The sequence below is a fragment of the Phoenix dactylifera genome, chromosome 6, assembly GCF_009389715.1.
Source record: "Phoenix dactylifera cultivar Barhee BC4 chromosome 6, palm_55x_up_171113_PBpolish2nd_filt_p, whole genome shotgun sequence".
Taxonomy (NCBI): domain Eukaryota; kingdom Viridiplantae; phylum Streptophyta; class Magnoliopsida; order Arecales; family Arecaceae; genus Phoenix; species Phoenix dactylifera.
Window position 1 is genome coordinate 13,545,328 of NC_052397.1, and position 9,128 is coordinate 13,554,455.

Sequence of the window (9,128 nt, forward strand, 5' to 3'; positions counted from 1 at the left end):
AACAAGGACTCGCAGACCTAGAAGGTATTGATTCTTTTTGGATAGTATATTTATTGTTCACTCCTTCCATTATCCCATTGGAAATCCTAGTTAAATGCTACCTGAGCACCAATTGTTGTTGAAACCTTAGCTGTTTTATACTAGTTGGCCTAAATAGGCTTCGTCCCAGTTTTCTAGTTCTACATCAAATCAGAAGGTATTGATCCTTTTTCGATTGTATATTGTTCACTCCTTCCCTAATCATGGTGCATTGATTGCTCCCATCACCTTCCATTTGGAAAAACATAAGCAATAAAGACTCGTCGATCTAGAAGGTATTGATCCTTTTTGGATGGTATATTGTTCGCTCATTCCATTATCCCATTGGAAACTCTAGTTAAATGCCACTTGAGCACCAATTGTTGTTGAAACCTTAGTTGTTTTATTCTAGTTGGCCTAAATAGGCTTGGTCCCAATTTTCTAGTTCTATGTCAAATCAGAAGGTAACATAAGAGTAAGTTTTTTTCTCCAAACACATGGGATGAATCTGAAAGTGATGAAATTTACATCCCATGTTTGAAGAGATCAAATGCAGGTCCCATAAGAGTAAGTTTTTTTCGCCAAACACATTGTCATCCAATTGAAGGTAATGAAAGCAATGTTGTTCTTAACCACGGTACAAGATTTAGCTTGACTTCTAAAGATTGTCTCATTCCGTCCTAAGCCAAGTACTCCAACAAAGCAGTGAGACAATCACATCCCATCCATGGTGCCGCTATAGTGTGATATTATGAGATCTAAAAGTATTCTAGAGTTCAGAAATGGACCAATGTCCCAACTGGCCTACATACAAGCTCTTATTTTTCCAAAAAAAATGCCGAGAACCTTTTGGACATGTATCATTTAGAACAACCTCAGACTTCTTGTTTTTGTTGAAGTAGCAATACATCAAACCAATAATATTATATGCAAATTCCAGGAGAAAGTCAATTCTCGCCCTCTTTGCTTTCTTAAATGCAAGTTGTAAATGAAGTTTCTTCATTATAATTCTCTATCTCATATGATTTTTTGTATACGTGATGACAAAGTATGAAGCTTTTCAATCTATAATGCATTTTTGTGAGATGAAATTATACTTGGACTATCTAGAAAGTTTAGCCCTTCATTAGCATTAGAATAGCCATATTTAACAAGAAGCCTCATCTTCATGGAAATGACATTTACATGGAATGACTGGCTAGATGGAAACCATCACCCAAATAAATTTGGCATACAGGATAATGATTAGTGCTGCATGTCAAAGTTGGAATTAGAAATTTGTGAAGATATATGCTTGAAGAAAGAATTTGTCCAAAGCACTTGAATTTGTTTCTAAAATTTAAATTATTGGGTTATCCTTGTTGCTGATGATTCCTTAAAAATCACATTCTAATGACACAAGAAATAAACTGAATTGGGGTTTTCCCTCCTTCTGTCTAAGAAAAAAAGGATAATTAAGTAATCTAAGAATGTTTCCGAGTCACTGATTCCTTTCTGTATCCTGTGGGTAGTTGTTGTAAGATCATTCAGCAGTATTGCAGATTCCTGCGCTAATTTATTTGCAGAACTCCAGATGATGCCATATCTGTGGTAAAATGAAAAGACACAGAACAACTCGAGTTATGTATAAAAATAAATTTATTTAAAAAGACCTCAAGTTCTAATCTTAGAGCAAATGAGCAGGCTAATATCAAGGAAACTATAGCATTTACTTATGCACATACAACAACAAAAATTCCCATAATTCGAGAAAATTATTTTCCATTTTCTCTACAGCATGCCATCTAGTGAAAGATCAATGATTGCTGAAACTGATATTCACATGAAACAAGAGAAAGAGAACAGTTGACCCCTTATCTTTCATGCCTTACACAAAGCGAAAATGAGTTTTTGTCCAAGTGAGTTCAAGCAGTGAAACATATACAGCATCCAATCGGAATTGTGTATCAAGAGATTGAATGCCTCCGATCTTTGGGTGGCTTTTTCCGGGTTTTACCAGAGAGAGTTTTTTCATTGTCAGAACGCATGAAGGGGTAAAGGCGCCCAAGCTTTTTCGATACAGAATTAATGAATGACTTCTTTGGCAATGGAGGCTTCCCTGCAGAAGTTGTATTTCCTGAAGACTTCTCAATTTCTTGTAACTGCATTCGCATTCTGAACAATTCGAGTTTCAGGTCAGCATTCTCTCTTCGCAAGCGCGAGAGCTCATCCGGGGCATTATGATATCCAATACCATATGGAGTTGCCTTCTGGGATAGCGCAGGAGATTCTCCACCAGACAAGTTTCCAGTACTCATCACATCTCTATGGCGTTGCTGCTCATAATAAAGCACCTGAACAACTAGCTGCACTGGAAGCCTATCATTCTGAGCTGCATGGGCACAAGCCTCTCTCGATAGCCTCTGGCAGTCCATCAAGCTGCAGACCTTTTTCCTTTCCACGACACTCAAAGATGGATGAGCCTGTAAACTCAGCAGCGGTAAATGATAACAATACAAAAAGGAGTACAACATATTATTGGAAGATAAGGTTGCAATTCATGCATGAAATCTAAAAGAGCACTACATGTAAATGATGTGTAATAAGATCATAAATTTATGTGATCACCTTTAAAAGAAAATTTAACTACAAGGATGCCTTCATGTACAATAAACTATGCATTTACAACCTGCAGGCTGCTAAAAAAAATCTGGCTCCCATATGCAAGATGATTAACAGGCAGTGATGTCACTATTTGTTACAGAATTATGATAAAGAGCAAAAGAAACAAACAGAAAATGTGAAGTCTGTGTACTGAAAATTATGACCAAAAGCTTATGCAAGTCAATAAATAAAACATGGACAAAACTGGATTATGGCCCGACAGTTGCACCTCTATATTTGGAGGAGGTTCCACATCATTTGTCTAAAATGGTTGGCCATTATTCTTTAAGAAAAATGTATCAGAAAATGGTGTTAAAAACAATGAGCAAGGCAACCTTTTAAAGGTAAAAGGAAGAGAACCTTCAGGTATATATCAATCGCTCTGTACATTCCATCTTCAATGACTCTTGCCTGTTCTGGAATCAATTCAGCAAGGCTAATGAACCTTTCAATGGTCAAATTGTGATCAGAAGCAATCTCAGCGAGGTAGCTCTCCATAAGCCTTGCAACCCTCTCAATGTCACTAGGCAGTGAAGAAGCATAAGTATCATCCGTGTTATAACCAAAGTGGATTCCATCTACCTCAAGTTCGAGGTAGTTCACAAAGATCCTTTGAACTGTATCAACATCAAACACTGGGTCACCATTGAAGGAAAATGAAGGGATCAATAGATCATCCAGTACTGCCTGCTCTAATTGCAAGCCCATCCTCTTCTCTAGATCGAGCCGGCAAGCCACTGTTGTCTCGAGATATATTGCTGCTCTTAGAAGCAAAGAGAGAAAGCTGACCGACATTGCATTCCTTTCCCTCGGCAAAAGGCTGACAATTGTCTCCAACACTACCCTTTTCTCGTGCTCTTGTTTTGGATCAATTTTCTTCCTCCCTCTTCCAAACATGTCCTGCATCAAACTAAAGAATTATATATACAATAAAATGTCACAAACAGAAACATGCAAGGCAAAGTTCAGGTTGCTTTTCACTGCAGCTCCAATGGATCTATGCTGCAGTGTTTCCTAATCTACATATATTATGGGCCAAGTGTGAGGACCCGTGCGGGCATATATTTAGTTTCACATCGATTATTCGCTGGATAAATCTCGGGTACTTATATAGAATCAAGAAATCTAAATAATACCTTCCGCTGGCCATTTTGGGTGAGATCCATTGTTACAAATGGTATCAGAGTGGACTCAGTGTGACAACCGAGAACCTCACCCAAAATAGCTAGCTGGAAGGTAATATTTCGATTTCTTGATATTGTATAAGTATGCAAGATCTATCCAGCGAATAACCGATGTGAAACTAAATACAATGCTGTACGAATCCTCACAGAAGCAATCTGAGTTTGATGATGAAGTCACACCCCTTAGTCCGGCATGAGGATTGGACTTTTTCTCAAATATCGAATTTAGTGCAGGCAATCTAGTTTAACACTACCAATTAACCTTTCCTTTGTATCATAAGCAGATTTCTTATGTTTGTAGCACAAAAGCAAAAATTGAGAAAGAAGGAGACTAAGGAAAGATTGTGGCTCACCAAACCACGCAGAGACTCCTGCGCGTAGAGCATAATTACCGGTCCAAGAGCATACTGTTTAAAGCCCCTAGCTTTCATTGCCATGAGAACTCTTTGAAAAGTATCTATCCTCAAAACTGTTAACTCCTCTGCCCACCAATCCACAATTGCTTTAGTTTGTAATCCTGAAGAAGTCAAGTTCTCATGGCTATTTTCGGTCCTCAAGGATATACCGAACTGGCTATCCTTGCAGGCTGTATAAGCTACGGCATCGATGCACCTGCTTACTAATTTTACTTTCTCAGCCATGGGAAGAAGGTCCTCAGATTTGTGCAGAACAGTGACTGCACCTGAGAGGCTCATCAATGCTACCTCCTCCAAATAGCCCTCAGTTCTATTCACTAGGTTTCCAGCTGCATAGTCCTCTGTCATTTCCAAGTACCCTGCCACACATCGAAGCATCGCAATGTTCTCCGTGGTGATCTCAAAATTTATCCCATAACAAAACTTCGCTGCAAATTTGAATGCTTCAGCACCACCAGGAACATCTGGGATTTCAATGACTGAGATGTTTGAGCCATTGGCTTCAGAGACCAGCCTCCGTATATAACCACACTTGGAGACCAGAGGGAGCTGCACCGAAAGGCTGTCGAATATTAGTATTGGAATTTTAATTGGGATGAATCTGAATAAGAAACGCTAAAAGGATAACCCTTCAAGGCTTTTCATCTGCCAATGATTTTTAAAGTGAATCTTATATATGATCATGGGATGTATCTAGCTTTCTTTAGCTCATATGTTTAAATTTGTATGGACTATGGAGAGTCAATTGGCAACATCCAGTTCCATTTATTTGAAGACCCATGAGTTGACAAGGAACAGATTCTCTTTCAGAGTTGTTTATCTTTTGGAACCATGGTTTTGAATTACCTTGTGTAAGGCGAAAGCGGATCCTCCGGCATGGATGGTGATGTCACTGGGGATCTCCTGGGATAGTATCCTACAAAGATCAAAATTTCTGTGAATTATCTTTTCCATGTATCGCAGACACCCTTAAACACCATACCTCTCACTCTAGAAAAAGAAGAAGAAGAAGAAGAAGAAGAATAGGTGGTCATCCAGAAAACGTATGAGAACCCAAATGAATCACGAGAAGCAAACCAAGGAAAACGGAAACTGAAGAGAGAAAGCAGGATTAGTTACTAGATCTCTAAGAACATATTTTTGCATGAACGTTTCTATCATAGAGAACCGCTATTCCTGACAAAGAAAGACACAAGCCGAATTATATAAGAGTTCTCAAATGATTATAATGAACTATAAGAGAGGCCCAAATGAAATATGAAGCAGAGGAAAGGAAAAGAAAAGAAGGGCTAAGAGAAGAAACAATACCATTCACTGGTTCTCTTCATGGCAGTCGAACGCAACTGTCTCCTTTTAGATATGGCAGCAGGTGGTGGTGCAGTTTCCTGATCAACCCCCAGCATTCCTCTGGCTCCAGAGGCTTATCTCTTTGCTCTTCTTTATACTTCTTTCTCTTCCTCTTCTTTATCTTGACCATGTCTCCATCACATGGAAGACAAGTGAGCAGTAGTAGAAGAAGAAGAAGAGAGGAGGTATAGATTAAGATTCCAATTGATGGTCGCTCTCTTGTAGAAGCAAAGACATGCCGGGTTTTGTCGGAGTCTGGGAGAAGATAAAAAGGAATCCGTCGCATTGTACCTCAATCACCGCTCCTTTTATTCTGTTTTCTCCCTCACTGTCCTTATGTCTTCTCCATCTGGTTTGTATAAGGAAAGTGAAGACTTCTGGACTAGTTGGTAAGTTTGCATCTTCTCTCATCAGCTTCCGATTGATGTAAACTTTGAAAGCTTCCTCTTCTCTTTTTTCCGGTTGTAATCTCTTCAACCAACCTGTAAATTCTTCCATCTCTCTTGCAAATACCTTCTCATCTTTAATAAATTTGGGTGGCTGGGTGTTTTTCCAGTCTCCCTTGCATCGGGAAAAAAAAAAAAAAAAAAGATTCCAGTTGATGACATTGAAGGATGTGGTGAAGGTTTAAAGCAACCCCTCAAGCGCACGTCCTATTTTTGTTCCTCACGTTTGTTTCCTTATTTCAGTTGGAGGCGATCAGTCGCCTTCGTTACACTGAGATAACTGAAATCTTTTCGTGTAATAATTTTATCCGAGGGGACATTATTCTAACATTATCTCAGCATGATGCCTTTGAGAGCACACCCACAGTTTCCTCCTCTTAACAAGGTTAGCTAAAAATATCGTTTCATTAACGTTGTGTATCATACTATTTTGCAAGATGTGTATAAATACAACTTCTAAATCAAATTGGCAAAAGCCTTCTCATGGCCCATGTCAAAAGAAGATGGTACACTTAATTGAAAGAAATGCTGCATAGCCTCAAGATTGATAATATTATGAAGTCTAACAATCTTAAAATTGTCTTTCGATGTAAGAGATTGGAGCCCAATCATCCATTCATTAAGAATATTAGAATTGTAACTTAATCTGGCAATCTCTCTCTACATTTTTTCCTCTCATTATGAGATATATCAGACCAATTGATGATGTCTTACAAATAAACCTGTAGTAGCCCAGTTTTTTGGGCTAATAAGCAAGCCTGAAGAGGTCAGGCCTATCTGCCTTATTGATCACGGTCAACCGAATCATGGTCGACCGATTGTGGAGAGGGGGAGAAGAAAACTCTAAACCTCACTAATCATGCCGAACTACGAGAGTCTAAGGTGGTCCAACCACCGGTCGGATAAGTTCGAGATCTCTCCTATTAAAAATTTCTTCCTTCTATGTTGAAACCATCGCAAAACCCTTGAAGAACGCTGCCGGTTTTAAGCTCTTCTTACCGAGTTCCTCTCTCGAATTTTCACCAGAAAGAGCCACCGAACCACCTTGGAGGACCAAGGTAAGCATCGTCCGCTTTTCTCTCCTTCTTTTTATAGCTTTGTTGCCACCATTTGTGTTGTCTGAAACAAGGACGCCTTATTTCGGTCTCTCTTTTTGCTATGCTCGCCGCCACCGGCCACCAAATTTAGCCGGTCTTGCTGCCCCTAGGGACCCTTGAAATCATGTGGTGATGGGTTAGAGAAACAGTCACGGTAATGGATGAACTGATGGCTTGATTGGTGTCGACTTCTTCTTTCCTTCTTCTCCTTTGCACCGATCGGACACCGTCGTCGACAATGTTTGTGGCTGAGGTTGCAGGCCGCTTGTGGCCACCATCGAGAGCGAGGCTACGCCACTGTGGCTGCCCCTGGTGCTGACCGAAGGGAGAGGGGTGATGAATCTCCCTATTTATGAAGAGAGAAGAGATGTTCCTCTCTTCTCCTCCTTCTCTCTTTCTCTCTCCTCTCTATAGTTTCTCTCTCTTAGTGTCATCTCTCTCTAGTGATGGACCTCTGGTGGATGCCAGTAGGTGGTCTAGGTTGCGAGTCCATTATATAACTTTCTTTTGATAATCGAGTTTCATTCTGTAGGGGAAGAGTCATCTACGCAAAAAGGTTCTGATTAGAGCACTATGCACCCCAGCTCATAGATCGTGAAGTGGGTCAATGATTGCTATGTTTAATCGGTCTTCGATAGATGTAAGGATCCATGTGCTTGGTTACCATTATAAATATTGATTTGCACTGTTGGATTTGCATTGTGAGTTTTACATCGATAAATTTGATTTGGCATGTGATGGTATGATTTATATAATTTTCAGTATAAATATACTTGTATGGATATTATATATATCAGTTATTGAAAGTATGATTATATGAACAATAATACCTTGAATTTGAGAGAAATGCACTGTATAAGTGAAAATTGATTCGATAAGGGTAACATGTAAATCAAACAAATAAGATATGGTTTGGACTAACCTTATTATACTATAGCCTCCACGGGCTTATGCGTAGGATAGTGTCTATGGGCTTATACATGGGATAGCCTCCACGAGCTTATGCATAGGATAGTCTCCACAGGCTTATGCGTGGGATGGTGTCGATAGGCTTATACATGGGATAGCCTCCACAAGCTTATGCATAGAGAGATGCGTCCATGGGCTTACACATGGAATTTTGTCAACGTTGGACTGGATCATGATCTTGGTTATTCCAAGCCGAAAAAATATTACTATAAAATTTGAAAATCAAGTTAATAAGAAATAAATGACATGTCATAAAAAAACATCTATTGAACAATTGGTTCAGTTTGAGATATATATATATATATATATATATATATATATATATATATATATATATATATGCTTTTTTGATAAGATGATAATGAGGGCTTATGTGCATGTTATTTGTATTAGTTTTTCGAATATTGATATGGTATTCATTTTATCTAGTATTGTTCATTTAATTATTTTTCTATTACTTATGGTATAGCGGTTCAGGATTCTTACTGGGCTGAAAAAGCTCATATTCTTTTTTGCTTTTTTTTTGGGAGTTGCAGGTTACGTAGTACTTGGCTGTAGTTAAAATCATAGATGGAAGGGATGAATAGATAGAGCATCCTTATTTCCGGTTGAATGAATAAATCTGGTAATTTTGTACAAGTTTGTTACTTGCTATGAAATGAGACCATTTTTGTTCGTGGATACTAAGGTTGTAATAAGTTTATGAGGCCTAGTATATTCTCTAAGACCCTGCTTTAGAGAGTGTGCGGTTGTGTCACATAGCCAACCTAGGCGTGACAAAACCAAAGTAAAATGACTCAGTTTGATTTGCTTCATCAACAGTTTATGTTTGCAATTGTAGCATGCATTTGGAATGTTTAGGAATCTAAGCGGCTAACCAAGAATTTCTAATGATAGTGATTAGGGGAAAGGCTTTAATGGACTAATAGTTGCTTAGTAGCTTATATCTTGATTAATTGTCTTGTCCTTCTACATACACCCACAGAAATCACAGACTTGACTCCTGGA

The 9,128-nt window shown here is 38.7% G+C and overlaps 1 protein-coding gene across 1 annotated transcript; it reads right to left on the reverse strand.

The window, feature by feature from the left end:
* Window positions 1-1,684: 1,684 nt before the first annotated feature.
* LOC103705276 (BTB/POZ domain-containing protein SR1IP1) lies at window positions 1,685-5,857 on the reverse strand. Its single transcript, XM_008788935.4, has 5 exons — window positions 5,570-5,857; window positions 5,108-5,177; window positions 4,199-4,810; window positions 3,022-3,561; window positions 1,685-2,480 (listed from the first exon to the last, which is right to left on the reverse strand). The coding sequence occupies exons 1-5, from the start codon at window positions 5,662-5,664 to the stop codon at window positions 1,965-1,967; spliced, it is 1,833 nt and encodes a 610-aa protein (XP_008787157.1). The 5' UTR covers window positions 5,665-5,857; the 3' UTR covers window positions 1,685-1,964.
* Window positions 5,858-9,128: the final 3,271 nt, after the last annotated feature.

Bases quoted from the DNA above. Each gene is read 5' to 3' on its own strand.
- LOC103705276 (XM_008788935.4), bottom strand. From the start codon at position 5,664: ATGCTGGGGGTTGATCAGGAAACTGCACCACCACCTGCTGCCATATCT. The intron at 4,811-5,107 runs GTAATTCAAAAC...CTTTCGGTGCAG, and splicing joins CCGCTTTCGCCTTACACAAG to CTCCCTCTGGTCTCCAAGTG. The intron at 2,481-3,021 runs GTTCTCTTCCTT...CTGAGTTTACAG, and splicing joins CGATTGATATATACCTGAAG to GCTCATCCATCTTTGAGTGT.